Below are 19656 nucleotides of genomic sequence, written 5' to 3'. Positions count from 1 at the left end.
CACCCTGGACAGGTCGCCAGTCTTTAGTCTGTCGCAGGGCTAAAATTTTAAAGTCAGAGGTTAAAAACTGCAGTTTAAAGAGTATTACACACTCAGAGACACCAGCCTGTGGTTTTAGTACGCAGTAAAGTATCAGCAGTACTGCTACTACCGCAGTAATACTGCATTAGTATAGTTAGCAGCAGGCGGGGATTTACAGTAATTTAATCCAAGTTTAATTATTATGTGAATAAACTTGAGCCATCGGGGTAACTTTGTGCTGAACATTTGGGGGGTCAAGATCTCTGTCTAAATAAATAAATAAATCTGGGTAAATTCCCAGATGATTAAACATGCAACTATTTTGCTGGGAATTCCTGAAATGAGTAAAGAAAATCAACAGCCTATTTATGCAAAATAATTCATAATTTTATTGGGGGGGTTATATTGGTTGGGTCTGATTATTGGGGGGGTCATAATCCCCCTAACCTCCCTGGAAACTACGCCCCTGCCTGAGACTCACCTGAACACACCAGCATGTGTGACCAGGTGCTATCTTACCTGGACAACAGCTTCTGTTCACGCCCAAATTTTCACACAAGTTACAGAGGACACTCACGCCTGTTGTCCTGGGGACAGATGTGGCTACATTTTTGATAATCAGCAGCTTTAAGAAGCAGGCAGCAGGTCACCTGGTTAACCTTTGACCCTGATGGTGTGGCTGAAAAATGGAACGATGGCTCATTTGACCTCTGTGAGTGTCACGCCTACATGTTTGCATACAGTCTGTTTCTCTGTTTTATAAAACTGTTAAACTGCAGTCACATGATGCTGCATGTCCGTGGGTCACTTGATGTTCTCTGACCATCTTCATCACACATCTGCGTGTCTCATGAATACATGTACTTCATGCTTCAGTAAAGGAAACCTTTGCACTGTGTTTACGCAGGTAAAACTCTGCAGCTCACACTCACCAGACACACCTGTTCTCACCTGCATGAGTCACTCTGCTTCACTAACAGTCATGAACCAGTGATCAAAGGGCAATGACGGGTCAGCTGACTGCTGTCTGGCTGTTTTGTTAAATTGCATAAATCTTTATTAATAAACCCTGTGAGACAGGTGTGACGTTGGGCTGGTTTCAGGTGGTTTGAAGGCTTTGCTGCGCTCTGACGAATGGTTCAGAGCAGAGATCACTGCACCAACACTGATTTAAAACCACGTCAAAGTCAAACTTTATCGTCCGTATGGCACGCTTACAGGACCCAGTATGGACGTACCCCGTCACACACCTGAAGCAGGACTAAAGTGAAAGCTGTGAAGCGCCGTGTGGACGTCCAGCATCATTCAGGTAAGAGGACTCATGACAGCATCCGTTAGCTCGCCGGGTGGAGGCGGGGATGGACGTGAGCCGCTCGGCAGGTGTGGAGGATGAAGGTGTGAATCACGGCGCGGAGAGTGTGAACGATCACATCTCCAGTTACTGACGACATGTTTGTTTGTCAGGTGTACAGAGACAGCACTCACACCACAACCTTTATTCCAAAAAGGGTCATAGTTTATTCAGGAAATCATTAATTACAAACGAGCCTAAAATAAAAGCCGCGAGTTCATTCTGAGCAGTTTAATCCGTGTCAGCTCTCCTCAGGCTGTGTGGGTCCTCGCTGGTCTCAGATCAGCTCCTCTCTGCACTGTGTGTGAACCACACCTGCTTGCATCTGCAGATAAAAGCCATAAATCACAGAGGCTGTAAGCGCACGTCCTGCTAATGTGGAGAAAACCGATGATTTCAGCCTGAACCAGACAGAGAAACGAGAGCTGCGCAGTCTTCCTCCACCACACGAATCACCTGGAAGTAAAATTTACAGAGTGTTTCTTTTCCTTTCAGGGCCATGCTGTCACAGGCTAAGCTCCCGGAACACGAGTTTGTCAGTTTAAATAAAGTTTATCCGTCAGTGCTGAGCTCATGTTCAGGACGAAGGTCCAGCCTGAAGCCAGCGTGCTGAGAGGTGTGTGTACTGCGGTCAGGTAGGTGTGTGTGTGTGGGGGGGGGGGGGAGCGATGATGTGAGCGAGCAGCAATGTGACGGTAACACGAGGAAGCTAAAAACGGCGCTCGTCTTCGTCGCTGAGGCGTTAATGAATCAGACCCCGGTGCTACAAGAAGAATAACACAGCTTTATTAAAATTGATTTTGGCTACATTTATTCGAGCATGGAAATTAAAAATGAAAAATCATAAAACATTTCAGGAATTCCTTCATCGTCTTCACCAGTCTTTCATCACCTCTTTAGTGGGATGATTAAAGTGGATTTTTTTTTAAATACAGTGTTTTCACCAGAAGCTTCGTATCCAAAGTTCCCCAAATTTAAAATTTCCAGTAGTTTGGAAAAAACAAAGAAAGCAACAAGAAAAGCTCCAGAGTTTTGCTCCGATCATTTTACTAAAATAGATGTTTGTGAGGAACTCTAATACTGTACACTACAGTATGAAATAAATAAAATTAGGAAATATAAAATGAGTCACATAAATAAAATGGCAAACTCTCAAATTAAAAACAAAAGTAATACTGACAGAAATACTGAGGTGAACAGAAACACAGAAAATTGCACAAACGTGTAAACTAAGAAACTGACGCCTTGCTACGCTAACACTGACGCATCGGACAGGTAAGCTCGTCACTTTAATACTGAAGCAGAGGACAGGTGGCGCTGTACAGGGATGGCACAGGTGAAAGGTTTGCATATAATAAGGCTTTCTCTGGAGAAAATTCAACACACTCAGAGGGCTCTGCCTTTCATTTTCATTTCCTCTGCGCTTTAAGACTCCACGTTTTATTTTGAAAATCACACAGGTTTAAATGTTCCTCCACGTAAAAAAACAAATCAGGAGGCCCAAAGTCATGTGGTTAGTTGGCAAAATAATAAAGTCGAATAAAAAATAAAAACATCACAGTAAAAGGAGATAAAATACGACAATAACACTGACAGGAAGTGGCCGAGTGTTCGAGGCTGTATACCCTCTTTTTTTCCTTTTTCTTTTATTTTGTAGTGATTCAGGGAGTGGAGTGCAATTTCCTGAAGTGAGGTTCGAACACAACAACACACCGAAAGTTAAGAACAACATAGCACCACACAGCTTTTAGGCCTTTATAATACTGTACATTAAAAACAGCTTCATTTCATTATAGTGATACTCATTACGACTTCTTCTTCTTCTTTTGTTTTTTGCATAATGTGGATTTTTAAACGGTCCCACAAGCCACGGGGGGGGGGGGGGGGGGGGGACGCTCATGGGGTCGAGTCTCCGCTCAGGGACTGACGGAGGTTACCTGCGGCGTGGAGGCGTTTTAAAAGTTAAACGTTAACACTGATAATAACAATAATAGATCCCAGTGTTATTCAGACTTCCTGTGGACCCGCCTCTCCGTTTGGGCTCATCAAACCAAACTTCACACAAAACACTCATGACCTTTGACTCATCAGGTTCAGGCTATGATTTTTTCTCTTCAGCTCTGTAGCCAGGCTGACAAACAGTCAGAGCTCTTTTGAGCCAACCATCCCTTTAACGTTAACTAGTAATGACTTCATGAACTTCTTCACTAATAAAATTTTTATCATTAGAGAAAAAATGACCAATAATCATCCCACAGATGTAATATTATCTACAGCTACTCTTAGTACCATCGATGTTAAGTTAGACTCTTTTTCTCCAATTGATCTTTCTGAGTTAACTTCAATAATTACTTCCTCCAAACCTTCAACCTGTCTTTTAGACCCCATTCCTACAAAACTGCTCAAAGAAGTCCTGCCATTAATTAATTCTTCGATCTTATATATGATCAACCTATCTCTAATGATCGGCTATGTACCACAGGCCTTCAAGCTGGCTGTAGTTAAACCTTTACTCAAAAAGCATCTCTAGACCCAGCAGTCTTAGCTAATTATAGGCCAATCTCCAACCTTCCTTTCATATCAAAAATTCTTGAAAGAGTAGTTGTCAAACAGCTAACAGATCATCTGCAGAGGTTTATTTGAAGAGTTTCAGTCAGGTTTCAGAGCTCATCACAGCACAGAAACAGCTTTAGTGAAGGTTACAAATGATCTTCTTATGGCCTCTGACAGTGGACTCATCTCTGTGCTTGTCCTGCTAGACCTCAGTGCAGCGTTCGATACTGTCGACCATAATATCCTATTAGAGCGATTAGAACATGCTGTAGGTATTACAGGTACTGTGCTGCAGTGGTTTGTATCATATCTATCTAATAGACTCCAGTTTGTTCATGTAAATGGAGAGTCCTCTTCACACACTGAGGTTAATTATGGAGTTCCACAGGGTTCAGTGCTAGGACCAATTCTGTTTACATTATACATGCTTCCCTTAGGCAGCATCATTAGAAGACATAGCATACATTTACACTGCTATGCAGATGACACCCAGCTCTATCTGTCCATGAAGCCAGATAACACACACCAATTAGTTAAACTGCAGGAATGTCTTAAAGACATAAAGACCTGGATGGCCGCTAACTTTCTGCTTCTTAATTCAGATCAAACTGAGGTTATTGTACTCGGCCCTGAAAAGCCTAGAAATATGGTATCTAAGCAGATTCTTACTCTGGATGGCATTACCTTGGCCTCCAGTAACACTGTGAGGAACCTTGGAGTCATTTTTCACCAGGACATGTCCTTCAATGCACATATTAAAGAAATATGTAAGACTGCTTTCTTCCATTTGCGCAACATCTCTAAAGTTAGAAATATCCTGTCTCAGAGTGACGCTGAAAAACTAGTTCATGCATTTATTACTTCCAGGTTGGACGACTGCAATTCATTATTATCAGAAAGTCCTAAAAACTCCCTGAAAAGCCTTCAGCTAATCCAAAATGCTGCAGCAAGAGTCCTGACAGGGACTAGAAAGAGAGAGCAGATTTCTCCTGTTTTGGCTTCCCTTCATTGGCTTCCTGTTAAATCCAGAATTCAAAATCCTGCTCCTCACATACAAGGTCTTAAATAATCAGGCCCCATCTTATCTTAATGAGCTTGTAGTACCATATCACCCTATTAGAGCACTTCGCTCTCGCTCTGCAGGCCTACTTGTTGTTCCTAGAGTATTTAAAAGTAGAATGGGAGGCAGAGCCTTCAGTTTTCAGGCCCCTCTTCTGTGGAACCAGCTTCCAGTTTGGATTCAGGAGACAGACACTATCTCTACTTTCAAGATTAGGCTTCAAACTTTCCTTTTTGCTAAAGCATATAGTTAGGGCTGGACCAGGTGACCCTGAATCCTCCCTTAGTTATGCTGCAATAGGTGTAGGCTGCCGGGGGATTCCCATGATGCATTGAGTTTTTCCTTTCCAGTCACTATGTGTTAACAGACCTCTCTGCATTGAATCATATCTGTTATTAACCTCTGTCTCTCTTCCACAGCATATCTTTTATCCTGTCTTCCTTCTCTCACCCCAACCAATCACAGCAGATGGCCCTGCCCCTCCTTGAGCCTGGTTCTGCGGGTTTCTTCCTGTTAAAAGGGAGTTTTTCCTTCCCACTGTCGCCAAAGTGCTTGCTCATAGGGGGTCATATGATTGTTGGGTTTTTCTCTGTATCTATGAAGCGCCTTGAGGCGACTTTTGTTGTGATTTGGCGCTGTATAAATAAAATTGAATTGATTCCAAAGATTTACCCTCAAATGCTTAAAATCATACAAAATAATGTTGCTAGCATCATTATTTCATTCACATAAAACCTCCCACAGGTCTGAATGTGTGTTTAGGTATCATGGTGATGAAAACAAGCTATCCTAGCAAAATCGAGCAGGGATCATTAACGACCACGCGTATATGACGGTACGCCTCAAAGACCACACCTGGTGTTCAGAGAACTACAACTTGAACCTGCTCTTCATTCCACAGAGTCCCTAATTAGACCGAGACCATCGCTCACCCTAACACGTCATTCAGAGTTGCTACGGTTGCTGTTAGTGTCTTTAGTAAATGGTGTTCTGCTACAACAAAACTGGTTTCTCAGTAGGTCTCAAGGTAAACCTGTCTTCTCTTGGATTCACAAACACAATAATAAAAAAATACTTCTGTACTGTACAGGCTTGCTTGTCCGATTTAAGTAGAAGCTTTTTGGGCTCTATTTTCAGTGTTTTTACTTAAAGGTTGAAAACTAGTGCCTTGGGGTCTTGGGGTTTTGCCCCAAGATCTAAAAATCTATCAATCAAATCTAACATCAGCTCAGCAGAAACCTTAAGCTTCAGGGTTTGAGAGCTTCAGACTGAACTGCCGAGGTTCAAAGTTCGGCCTTTCTGGCTGTGAAACTATCCCAGCACTTTAGCTACCGGCAGAACTTAAACTTTAAAATGTTAAAGAAACAGGACTCCATTAAGAAAAGGTGTCAACAAACACTTTGAAGGAGAAAATAATCAGACTGAACCTGATAAATCAGAGGCCACGAGTTTTGTTAATAATACTAAGTTAACTGCACATTACAGCCTTTTTAAAATCATTTATGTTTTCGGTCGGCTGAACGCGAACGAAGCTGAATCAGACCATAAACACATTTGTGACCCATCAGTCTCAGCAGGAAGTCTAAAGTAAACACTAATTTGGTGTGAGAAGATGACCGCCGTCCCCTCCGGCCCTCATCTTCCTTTCAGCCCCTCATAAAGCAGCAGCTGCATCGAGCCAGCGTCCCAAAGCTTTTGTTGCTCCTCATCAGTCCTCCTGGTCTGACCTGCCGTCTGTTTTCCCTTCTCGTGAACTCTCGTCCATCGGCAGCGGCGAGCCTTTACCCTCAACGTCCCCCATCAAGTCCATCTGGCTCCTGCTGTCGCACTCCTGCTCCTCCTCTCCTTTTCTGAAACTTCCCTCCTGCCGCTCTGTCACCTCCTCAGACATCTTGCCGTCCATTTCCCTCTCCTCCCGTCCTACTCCTCCCTCACCGCTGACCCTCAGCATCGCACTGCCGCCATCCTCCTGCTGGTCCTCTGGGTCCGAGTATCCAAGGGGCCCCAGCCCCTGGAGGTAGCCCCTCATCAGCAGCTCGGTGGGCTCCAGCCCTGCAACTGCAACGCCTCCTCCGCCTCCCTTGTCCCTGTCCTCCCTCTCGGCCGCCTCACGCTCCTCGGCCTCCCTCTTGCAGTATGAGTAGCGGTGGTTCATGTGCTGCGAGTACGAACCCGAATGCGAAAAGCGCTTGCCGCACTTGTCGCACTGGTAGGGCTTCTCTCCAGAGTGCAGGCGTGAGTGCTCGATCAGGTGGTGCTTGTGTTTGAAGGCCTTCTTACAGATCTGACACTGATGCGGACGTTTACCTGCAGAAACACAATGGAGGGTGGGACACGGTCAGGACGGACACAGCTGGACACGGAGACACACAGCAGAGTGAATCAGCACATGACAGACAGCTGCAAACCCAACGAAGGAACAAGAAACTCTGAACAGCTACAGACACCGAGGACGTACAAACACTACAAAGAACCAGGAAACATTTGTGTTTCCAAGGTTTTCCAACTGCATGAAGACCTGGAAACTGTCTGGACTCTGTGGATGGTGTTTATTAATTAATCAGGTAAGAAGATTTTAGACTTTATTTTGAAGTCTGGCCTAAACTCAGGCGCAGCTCCTCCTTTATGGAACCAGATATTAATTATCTTTGGGCCACATCTGGTCCACAGCACAACTGCTGTAACTGGGCATGAAGTGCAGTAACTAATCCAGACTAGGCTGAATGAAATGTGGGCGTGTTAAAAATGAATTTAAAAAATGAAAAATGGAAGTGATGTTGTCCATTTATCAACCTGTCTGCTGATTATTTCCACGGTTTATCACTTCAGCTCTGATCTACATGGAAAACTCTCACGTGTTTTTTCATAAAGAGACATAAATCTACAGCTGGACCAGAAAAAAATCTCTTAACTCAAAGACACAGCTGAAACAATCACCAATCAGAAGACTGAACTACAGATCTTTGAAACCTGTGCGGTGATTGGCTGACGGTAAAAAACAAAAACAACAAAAACATGACAGGTTTGAACTAAAATCTTCAACTCATCCTGTTAACATTTCATCACACCCTCGGTGTCTGTCTGTTGCCATAACAACAATGAGGCATGCTTGAGACACCACGAGGTAACGCGAACCTTCAGCGGCCTGCGGTCAGCTGCGATGACATCACAGCTCCGGATTTAAATTTAAGGAGGGGCAGGAACCCTAACAGCTGTAACAGCTCCCAACACACACACACACACACACACACACACACACAGAGCTGGTTTACTACGACTGTACAGGCGGAAATTTCTTATGTCTGAACAGGATGCTTCAGCTGCTGCCAACTGGCAGGCTGAATGCTGCCCAATCACACGTCCCACGCACACATGCACCAAAAACATGGCTTTACCCCGACACACACACACACACACACACACACACACACACACACACACACAGGCAGATCATAGCCACAAATAGACCCGGAGCGCCTGTAACATCCACCATAGCTGGCATTCTGACACACACACACACACACACACACACACACACACACACACACACACACACACACACACACACACACACACACACACTGCGGCAGAAATAACTGAGACGGTAGATTCCTGCTTCGAGTGTTGGAGGTGGGAGGGAAACATGAGGGTGATGCAACTGAGTGAAAGACATGAAGGTAGAGCAGGTCTGAGTCTGTGAGGACGGCACACAGGTAAGATCAACCAAACTCCAATATTAGCACAAACACGCAGGTTTGACTTCCTGTATCAATGGGAACAACAAAGACGTGTTCTCATGTTCAGCTTTTGTTCTATCACATGTCAGAGGAATGCAAACAACACATGATTATCATTCCGTGAGCCTCCAACTCCCAAATCATAAACCCCACTTTACTGTAACACCAGGACAAGCACCGAATTTGACGACAGGAAGCATCAGTCTGACGTCCGTCAATGAAAAATTACTATTTAATATTAAATAATAAAATCATGAGAACGACGAGAAAACAAAAAACACAAGTAAAATCAAGATGAATGTGAGTGTTCAAGAACAGAAAACTAGTCATTACCATGTGTTACTACCTTTGATAACGAGCAGCTGAAAGGAGGCTCCATGAAATGCTGTAAATATGCTGCATGTTAATGGGTCATTAAGTGGAAGTGATGTGGGTTAATGTGTGAGGCAGGACATGAACCAAACTTCATTTAAAAAGCACTGATTTTATCTCCAGAGCAGTGAGAAAATGACAAACTGAGCTGACGCCGTGCAGCCAGAGTCGTCTGAGGGTGTGGCTCTGCTTAACGCCACAGATTACCTTTATCCGTGACGCAGCGAAAGGCGTGAAGATGAGACACCAAACTAGTGAAACACTGACTTTATTCAGGACATGCTGGGGGGTCGTTTAGGATTTTGATTTGGATCAGAAGAGTCCTGCAGAGAAATCTCATGAAAGCATTAAACCCCACAATGCTGCAGTCTTACTGAAGCCTCCACATTCATCACATTTCCTGCGGGGCGACTCGGTAAACTGGGACGCTTTAATAAGAACAGTGTTTGCTGCTTCACCTTTCCTGCTGTGGTGTTATCATAAGTTGTTTGTTTCCAGTTTAAAAATGGAAAAAAATGGACCATCTCTCGGCTGTAATTAATATTTCCTTTTGATCTTCACACAGTCATGCAAACATGCACTCCTCCTCCTCTCTCAGTGTGAATGAGGTGCTGCTGATATTTGGGGCGCTGAATGTTTTTGTACTGCTCTCTGTATTAAAGGCTGCCTACCCCCCGCTGAAAAGAAAGGCGCATGTTAAAGGCCACGGCCTGCAGAGAACAAAAGAGAGAAGCAGAGCTACGAGTGGGGAGCTACGTGAGGAAACAGAAGAGTGAGGACAGAGGAAATAAGGAGGCATTGGGTGGGTAAAAAGAAGTGTCCAAGTGTTATATATACCTGTGTGCTCATATTTGTGTCTTAGGAGGGAACTGGTCTTCTGGAATGTTTTGTCGCACAAGTCACACGCGTACATACCACTTTCAGTCTTCTTAATCTTCTTCCTGGAGAGCAGCGAATCGCTGTCTGTCAGGTCGTCCAGGCCTGACAGATAGTCCACCGTGCCGTCCAGCAGCTCCCCCTGAGACAGAGACAGAGCTTCAGTACCCCGATAATCCCACACCTGTCAGCCTCGCGCCACGAGACTCCCCCCCCACCGCCTCTATGATCCCAAGTCTGGACAGGGCTTAAAGGCCCAACCCGGTAAGTCCCCCTCACCCAGGAGACTCTGAGAAAGAGGGGTGTGTTTACAGATAACAGCTGACAGCAGGTGAGCTGAGGTCAGAGGTTTACCACGAGACCGGAACAAAGCGCTGACCATCATTTTTAGTTTCAATTTCAGGAACTTTCCCAAAAAGTCCACGCAGCTGCTTTCATACAAATCATCCAAGAGTCAGCGGTGACCGGCGCTTCAAGGGGCGGGACTTATGAGCTGTTTACCTTTGGTGCTGCTGACAAACGGTATTTATGATGGCACAGTGAAAAACTCTCAGCATTTCACTAAATCCAGATTTGATCTGTGATTTGTTTTCAGGAGATGAACTTCCCTTCTTTACAGGAAGTGAAGTTTTCCTTTAAAGGGCAAAAAATTCTGAATCTGGAGGTGTTCGAGTCTTTTGTGGAACCAGCCTCTTTTTCTCTGGCATTACTTCCACACTTTGCATTTTTAAAAATACTCAGACATGAAACCTGGAAAACTCTGACTACTTTCAGTCGGAGCAAACACATCCCGCCCCATAATGAGACCAGTTAAATGTAGACTCCACAGTGGAAACGCTGAAGCTCAGCTCATAGGTCCCGTGGCAGGGAGACCCTTTAAAATTCTCCACGCTCAACACTGGCTGGGTCAACAATACTTTTAACACATCACTATACAGACAGCTGTAAGCCCCAAGCCCAACAAACAATCCCTTTATCCAACTTCTGTGCTGTGGAGCAAACACGTCATCATGATCAAAGCTAACGGAGCTGACGGCGGGTTTGGACTGCCAGCCGCCATGTTGTGTGATGGAGATGAAAAGCCCTGAAAACTAACAGCCACCTGTTGTCTTTGCTGTTATCTGTCCAACCATGAGCCATGCACGGCCAGTTTGGAGGTTTTCAGTGCAACACACTCCAGTCTGAGCAGGTCGGGGTTACCAAAACCTGGGAATACTGACCCTCCATGGCTCCTGGCTGGCTCTGTTTAGAAGAAAGAACAAACAAAACAAAACGCATTGTCCTTACTTTACATGATTTTTACCTGGAAGCCTGGTTTCCGCTGGTACTTTCTCCTCTGCTGCATTTCAGCGAATGTGGTTGCCCCAGTGGCGTAGGTGTAGGCCATGTGAGGCAGGAAGCTCATGGGGTCAAGACCCGGGTAGGGCCTGAGGCCTGGGATGGTCGCTTGGGCAGGAGTCATGAAGGTGTGTGGGGGAAATGCTCCGTGAGGTGGAAGGGAGGTGTAGACAGGTCCGCCAGCAAAGGCATTAATCCCAAAGATGGGACTGGTGCTTTTCTCCAGTTGGTGAATAGCATTCCCTCCACCATCAGATCCCAGCACCTCCTTCTTAATGTTGACCAAATCAAAGGGCCCAGACACCTGCTCTCGCCCCAAAGCCTCCCCGTTGTGCTCTCTGATTAAACCATTGGGTCTGGGCCGCTTCTCTCCGGCGGAGGCGCGCTTCTGCGCCATGTGTTTGGGGAGCGACAGATCCAGCGGTGTGTCCCCGCGGGCTTCCTCCGAGTTCAGGCTGTTCGGAGTGTAAGAGCTACTCTGAGAGTGTTTGGAGGAAGTCGAGGAAAGGTTAAGGGGTGATGGAGTGTTGCTTCTCAAGTGGTCCAATGATTCTAGTGGTTTTTGCCCTGCTGTTTGCCGGCTGGTTGTAAACTGGTGGGAGGACTCGCAAAAGCCATTAGTGAAGCTTCGGTGTAAATCTGTAGCTGGAAGTGACATTGGAGACCGGTTCAATCTGTGGTTGACTTCTGGTCCACTGCAGTCAGGAGGTGGTGACCTTTTACCGTGGTGGTTTTGGCTCTTCCACTGGGCAAACCACTCCTTGACAAACTCTTGAGGGAGGCCAACAGCAACTGAGATTTTGAGCAGTTCCTCTGAGTTGGGCTCAGTGTTCATGGCGAAATAAGCTTTGAGCAACGACACGTGATCCTTGAAGTGGCTGACGGGACTGGTGGCTCGGTCGTTGCTGGAGACCTCGGAGGACATCCCTCCCTGGTGGCCAGCGGGACAGCCGTCTGCCGGTTGCAGGACGGCTTTTATTTCCTCGTTCATTTTGCACAGGTAGCGCTCGTGTTGGTGCAGGGGGATTGGCCCGGGGAAGGTCTCCTTGCAGTATTGGCAGGAGAATGGCAGGAACTGGTTCTGGTTTTCATGTTTCTTTTCCTCACTGCTGAGCTCCACAGAATGGCTTGGTTTCTCCTTCTTAACAGCCTCTTGCCTCTTAGACTCGTCGATCAGACTCTTGGCCTCATTGACCTTCTCCAGTGTGTAATCTATGATGCTCTTGGTGGGACTGCCGTCGCCCGTCACCAGGAAGCCACCCTGAGTTGCCTTGGTCTCCTCCATCTGGGCACCTAACTCCTTCATGTAGGACCTGAGCTTGTCTTCAGGGCTTCCATCCATTTTTTGCCTGTACACCGTGTTGTCCACAATCTGGAGCACCTTCTGCACCTCGCTCAGGTTGTTGCCAAGGGATCTCACGTAGCCCAGCATTTGGAGGTCCAGCCCAATGCCTCCCAGATGTTGAAGGGGACTCTGGGAGGAGTTGTGAAAACCCAAGGGGCTTCCCCCCCGCCCGTTCAGGTAGACCCCGGGTCCCCCAAACGCATGCTGTGAGGCCATCAATAGCCGGTAGTCGTTGAAGTCCATCGGCTCAGGTTTTATGTCCAGCTGACGTGGCTGGTCTTGCTGCCCCAGCGGGCGCCCGTTTTCAAGTTTGTGGCGAAGCTGGGCCAGGGCGGGGCTTCCAGGTGATGAGGTTGTAGAGCTGGGAGAGGAGCCGAGTTTGCCACCATTTCCATTGCGTACTCTTCCATTGAGGGCAATCAGGCCAATGCACTTTTTGCTGCTGATGTGGGAACTGTAGGAGCCGGAGTGGGAGAAGCGCTTCTTACAGTTGGAGCATTCATATGGCTTCTCACCTGAAACACAGCCCAACGTCTGGATTACTTCTCAGCCCACAAACGTGCTCTATAGTTTAACGTCAGGTATTTACTTAAAACATCATCATTCGTCCACAGTTAGTCACCAGTGTGATCTTTACACCTTTGATCCAGAATTGGAGGTGGTGCTTTTCCTCCTTCAACACCAGCAAAGTGTATGTTATCCATGCACCATCTCAGCTGCTGACGTCCAGGATTAACTATGAACTGACCCTCTGGCACATCTTTTAGCTAACGTGTCCCCCACTGTTATTCAGAGCTCATAATATCGGTTCATTCGCTGATTAAAACAATTCAACGATAACCAGCAACTGTCTGAATAGTTGTTTGTTTGCTGACTAACAAAAATTGAAATGAACAAACAGATCAGCAGCGAGATTTTGGAGGCGGTCCAGATGTTCTATTTTAGAAAGGTTTTCTTTTTAAAAACTTCATTTTAATGAGGTGCTTTATGAGTATACTTCACATTACTATGTATGATACAGTAACTGACGCTTTGGGTTTTGGTTTTAATAATCAAATCAATGGAAAAATCAGTGGATGAATCTTCAATAAAAATAGAAACCATCATGATGAAAATGTTCCTTTTTTGGAGCTGAACTGCTTCGTGATCAGATATGAAGATGGGAAGTGAAACTGTTGACTGTCAGATGTATTAATACTGTGGCTAAAGCAGAAGCCAGACAGTCAGATGTGGAAACACAATCAGCGTTTTATCAGAGTCGATGTAAACGCGAGGAGGACCGGATCAGACCCGTGTCTGCGGAAAGTTTCAGCTCTGATCCGGCCCTCAGAACTCCACTCACCGCTGTGAATACGAAGATGCTCCTTCAGGTGGTGCTTGTACTTGAAGGCTTTTCCACACTCGCTGCATTTGAACTTGCGGTTTCCAGTTCCTTCAGCAAGCAGTGGTGGCTGCAGAGAGAAAAACAGATTTGAAGTGATGGAGGAGGAGTGGGAGTCGCTGCAGAGAGGGAGCACGAGCTAACGGGGAATTTAATAGTATTTAGTGAAGCAGATCTGATAGGCATTCTGAGAAACGGCGTGGGTGGCGCTGTGCAGAGGTAACACTTTCTGGTGGAGGTGCATTCCCAACATTTGAAATGCAAATACAGAGATAAACAAACACAAACAGTCGGGGAGCATCCTCCCCCCTCTGCTGAGTGGGAGCTCAAATCCTTTCGTCTCACATGCAGATGATCGGTGAAGGAAACACAAACCTGAAGACTTGTTTCTGTCGTCTACAGCAGAGAAAACAGCTTCAAGTAAACGCTCTACTCTCTGCTCTGATCTGCACTCATTCACCATGAGTTCAACCCCAGAGGAGACTCCACAAATGCAGGAAAGCAGATCTCCTGGGATCCAGCAGGGAACCTCTGCCAGGACCTCGTTATTCCAACATGAACCAGCTTGTCCCAGTCCCTCACACGCAAACACAAATGTTTTTGTTTAAACTGAAATTACCGCTGAAAGAAATTACGTGCTTTGAATCACCAACAAAACTTCTTAACCACCGTCGTTAATGATCACGTCTTTGTCTGCAAATCTTACCAGTTTGGACTCAAATCAAACACAACCTGCACGAGGTCCATCCTAACCAAACACTGCTGCTCCCAGCATCCACCCACCCATCCATCTGTCCGTTCACCATCCACCCTCCCACCCATCCACCTGTCCACCCATCCATGCAGGAACTGAGGACTGGTTAAACTGGATAAAAGTGGGCTTGGGCAGTTTGTGCTGACTGAGCACTGTCACGCGTTCCTTATCACACTGTCATGCAGTGAAGATTAACTGTATATATATATGTAACTGCATTAGTGTGGCCACTGCTTGAAGCAGCCACATCACGGCAAGAAGCAAACAGCTGTGAGTGTTTGTGCTGCATACTCAGGAGCAGTCCCGGCTGTGCGAGCACAGCCTGAACAGCTGTGAGGCCGTGCCATACAGATGTTTTACCGCAGCACTCAGCAGCACAGTAGAAAGCCTGTGAACAATGATTACTGAGTGAGGCGCTGCTGTCGGGGGCAAACCGTGAAGACTGAACAGACAGATCTGCTTCCTCCTCACCGACGCACACATGCCTGTTCTCTCTTTAACAGTTTAACTCAGGAAGTACACAAATAAACGGCCACTTAGAGGATTATGAGTCTTCAATCCAGCAGGGAGAAGACCATCTGGTGCTGGTTAAGGCTGGTGGAGGGGGGGTCAGGTATGAAAGCTATTTGTGCTTCTGTGAGGAGACCCGAGGTCTAAACTCAGGAAATCTCATTACGATCACAGCATAATTGGAAAATTGAATGACTCAGTGCTTAGTTACCGACTCTAATGTGAGTTTTTGATCATGAGGGCCAGCAAACAGGCGTGTGCAGGAAACATTTAACACCAGCTTATGATTAGATTACTGTGTGACACCCTGCCTGCCACCGAGGCTGCCCGAGCATCAGAGGAAGGCCGTGAATCTAATCGGTTCCAGCAGCAGCAGCTGATGTGGAGTCTGATGGCCGGAGGAAGTCAACGCACTCACACCTCCCACGCACGACACATTACAGCTGCTGAGAAAAACACCCAGAACGGAGGTGGTTAATAATGGAGCGACTGGGCAGACTGGAAGAACTGGGAGGAACTTCATTCATGTGTTAGACAGCAGGAAGCCACGTGGATCTCTCACCCTTCTAAACAAACAGAATGAGGCGGCGTTCCTCAGGGCTCCGTCTGCGGTCCTCTGCTCCTTTTGACGCAGCTTAAATTTCCAGCCTTGGTGTATTTTTATCTGTTTTTACCCTACAGGGACCACAGCCGCTGATTAATTACTAATCTGAGTCATCGCATGTACTGATGGAGTTCCCCGAGCCTCCCTCCTCCGCTGCTCAGCATCCACAGCTGATGCAGTGCAGTGTCAGCACCTGACGGCAGCTTCTTCTCTGATCACTGCAGTTTTCTGTCTGTTAGTGAAGCCAGCGTGGAGTCAGTCCTAACGTTTGAAGACTGTGTCTTTATGGATTTCATACTGGAACTCCTGTGACAGACTTTTAAATAAAGGTTTAAATGGATGTAATAGGTGTGCGTTACCTGGTCTCTGGCAGGCTTGTGTGTGGTCATGTGACGGTCCAGTTGAGCACGGTGGCCGAAAGTTTCAGCGCACAGCGGGCAGGGGAAGCTCTCCTCGTTCTTCTCGTGACGGTACTTGATGTGTTCCTTCAGAGACGTCAGGCGCTTGTAGCCGCGGTCGCAGTACGGACACGTGAGCAGCTGGGCGAAGTCATCCTGCGTGTCGGGTCCAAGGTCTGTAGGTCAGAAGTCAGGAAAGAGACAATGTCCTTAACCCTTTATTTAGACAGAAAAGTCACATGACCGAAGCTCCCAACTGTTTTGAACTTCGAGATGATTTTACAGTCAAAATGATGAGTCTGGGATTGAAGGTCACAGAAACACACATCATACTAAAGGTTGCGGTCGGAGTGGCACCAGTGAAATCTGAATCTTCTATAATCTCGTTAACAAGCCAGCTTGTTGACTTCTCTCTACAAAGCTTCAGAGTCACATGTTTGAGCTGCCAGCTTTTTGACTAATAATCTCTTTAAAAATGATTAATCGATTTGTAATGCTCAGTTTGTCTTCTCGGTCTCTCACCGTGCTCGCTCTCATCCTGCCCCGTGGCCTCAGGCGTGGCCTCAGGCGTGCCCAGGCGCGCCACCTCGTCTGGGGCTTCTGGATAAATGACGGCAGTGTCGCTGCGCTGCAGGTACTCAGCGATGCACGCAGAGTGACTGTCGCCGTCCTCCAGTTTACGCTTCAGGAAGTACTCGTCCAACTCAGGGATGCCCTCTAGTCGCTTCCCTGGATGCAGGGACAAAGCTCGTCCGGTCAGAGGACCAATCATCACACTGCAACCTCAGAGGACCCGGCATTGAGCCCTGAGGGACTCCTAAACTAACATTGCTGGGTCCTCTGACTGCCCATTGACCATTATGACCAGGGATGTCGTTTACTTCCTCTAAAGTTACGACAACAGCGAAGGAACCAACTGAAGTCAGCCTGCTGTAGGCCACGCCCACACCAATAAGCAATCCCACAGTTTGTATTAATTACTCGGGAAATTATGTGAAAGACAAAAATTCAGCAGGACATTTTACATTACGCTTTTAATTACGATCGCTAATTATCATTAGTCATTATCATTAATTAGCTTTAATTACTCAAATAAATAAAGATGAAGAAAGACAAAAAATATTATCCCAAAGAGCCGTACAGTAAAGTTAAGTAAAAAATTTATAAAAAACAAAGGAGCAAAGTATGGAGACAGAGCTAAAAATAAAATGAGACAAATATAAATAAAACCTCTTCTGACGGCGATGACGCTGATGGGTGACGATTGATTGTGTGTGATCTCACCTGCACTGTTTTCCACAGCGTGAGGAGACGCCTCCGGGCCCACGGCTTCGTACTCGTCCGTCCCCCCGTCTGTCCAAACACAACACAGGAGCACATCATTTACCCTGCTCTTCCTCTGATGGAGGCTGGTCCCTTCCTCCTGTATCCTCCCGAGTCATGGGTATCATTTAGCTATTCAACCCCCCCGACACTAATAACAGCAACTACAAACAACTATAAAAATATTCATGACAAAAACAGTGAGAAAATGAGAAGCAGAAACCGAACATGAGACCAGATTTAAAATCAAACAGAAAAACTACAAAACACTTAAACATGGCCCAAAACACTGCACGCTGACCTCTGACCTCACCAACTCACAGGTGACCACGTGACTCACCGATGCGTCTCCAGGCATGGGGGTCCTGGAACCCATCTCCGCTCTCGGCGCTCTCCTGGTCACGGTGGGACAGCAGGGCGTGGCCGACCCGGGGCGACGCCTCCAGAGCGGGCACGCCTGCCGGACTGCCCTCCTCCTCGTCCACTCCTGCGACACCTCCTCCGAAACTGTCCTCGTCATCGGTGTCTGAGGTAGTTTCCGCAACGTTCTCATAGTTTAGCACTGAAACACAAAAGAAGAGGGGGTGACCTCTGACCTTAGTGTGTTTGTAAACACGGCGTATGTTCTTTAACAAGTGTTAAACAGGAAGTGAGAATTGGGTGTTCGTGATTGGTCTGCAGTTGTTCTGCGCTCTGATGTGAGCGGCCACACTACGCTGACATCATGGGAACGGGTTAATCTGGCTCTGATGGCGTTTCCTGCGGCAGGCGGCGGCGGGTTCCCACAGAGCGCAGATCCTCCTCCAGCTACACGCAGATTAGCCCGTTCATAATATGATCTTTGTCTGCAGCGTCCCGGACAACTGCACGACAGGTGCAGATGAAAAAGCACGACGGAGAAATCTGCTGACCCGGGCTGAATACCAAGGACGGGGGGGGGGGGTGTTAACCCTCTGTGATCAAACAGGCTCGCTGTGTGGTCCCAGGACACGTTAGACATCACACACAGGCCCCGCCCACACATTCTTTCACTCCAAAGGCAGAAAACACAATAGCAGAGAGTGTGTGTGTGTGTGTGTGTGAGAGAGATTGGGTGCACACAATCAATCGATCACTAACCAGGATCATCTAATCAATAGGACAGGGGTGTCCCCAGGACTCTTAACTGGGGGACCCCGGTGGGGGGGTGGATTCAAACAAAGCCTGTGTAAGCTGGCTCAGCTGTTAGTGTCTGAGGGGGAGGGGCGGGGCAACAAACCGTGACTGCAGGGTCAGAATATAAACACCAGCGTGTGAAGGAATCCCCCAATCACAGCCCGGCCTGCTATCAGTCTGTGGACAGTCCACAGGATATGCTCACGTCTATCTTTAGACCCTCATTCAGTACATCAGCAGTACCAGCCAGGTATGTGCACACCTGGACACGAATAACACTTGTATGGATGAGGAGCCATCACATCCATATCCATGAATACATATCTAAACACAGGAGAGCCAAAAGTATCTGGACAGTCACACTCTATATTAGGCCCAGTGTGTCCATATACTTTTAGTTTTTACCTGATTTCCATTCTAAACTTTCATCTGCAGTGTTAAACATGCGTGCGTGCGTGTGTGTGTGTTTTATACCTCCTCAATAATAGCTTATAATCATCAGTGATGCAGAATGGGCAGGGCCAGAGTCTACCTGTTCTCAGCTCTGAAACACATATGTGACAGGCTAAAGCTCCGCCCACATATGTGGCTGATGGTCTGGTTACCTGCAGATAAGCACCAGTGCCTTTTATCACTCATGTTAAACTTTAAAAACCAAAGCGTTCGTTTTCTTTGAGCACTAATGGTAAACACACACACTTCCTCCACTTCCTGTGGACACCGTCACAGAGCAAGGAAATAAACACTTTATGCTTAGAATTCCACCTTAAACTTCAAAGATAACATTCCACCTTAAATCCTCCCCACCATGATTCCACCTTAAAGCAGAGAATGCCGCAGCAGGCTGAGGGTCCCGTGCCCTGATTGGTCGGTGGGCA

General features: G+C 46.7%; 1 protein-coding gene across 8 annotated transcripts in view; it reads right to left on the bottom strand.

Moving 5' to 3' along the window:
- Nucleotides 1-2136: 2136 nt before the first annotated feature.
- The window catches only part of zeb2a (zinc finger E-box binding homeobox 2a), a 40981-nt gene continuing 23461 nt past the window's right edge, over nt 2137-19656 (bottom strand). For 6 of the 8 annotated variants that reach the window (XM_082509156.1, XM_082509157.1, XM_082509158.1 and 3 more), the window contains 8 exons: nt 17964-18185; nt 17585-17653; nt 16823-17029; nt 16262-16476; nt 13996-14104; nt 11274-13168; nt 9932-10112; nt 2137-7292 (listed from right to left, as the gene is read on the bottom strand). In XM_082509156.1, the coding sequence (XP_082365282.1) occupies nt 6694-7292; nt 9932-10112; nt 11274-13168; nt 13996-14104; nt 16262-16476; nt 16823-17029; nt 17585-17653; nt 17964-18185 (3497 nt within the window). In that variant the 3' untranslated portion in view covers nt 2137-6693. The remainder of the gene's footprint in view (nt 7293-9931; nt 10113-11273; nt 13169-13995; nt 14105-16261; nt 16477-16822; nt 17030-17584; nt 17654-17963; nt 18186-19656) is intronic. The other 2 variants (XM_082509161.1, XM_082509162.1) reach the window with 2 other exon arrangements.

The sequence above is a fragment of the Aulonocara stuartgranti genome (genome assembly GCF_965226115.1).
Source record: "Aulonocara stuartgranti genome assembly, chromosome: 16".
Lineage (NCBI taxonomy): Eukaryota > Metazoa > Chordata > Actinopteri > Cichliformes > Cichlidae > Aulonocara > Aulonocara stuartgranti.
Note: the sequence above shows the minus strand (reverse complement) of the source record. Positions and strands in the feature narration are given on the sequence as shown.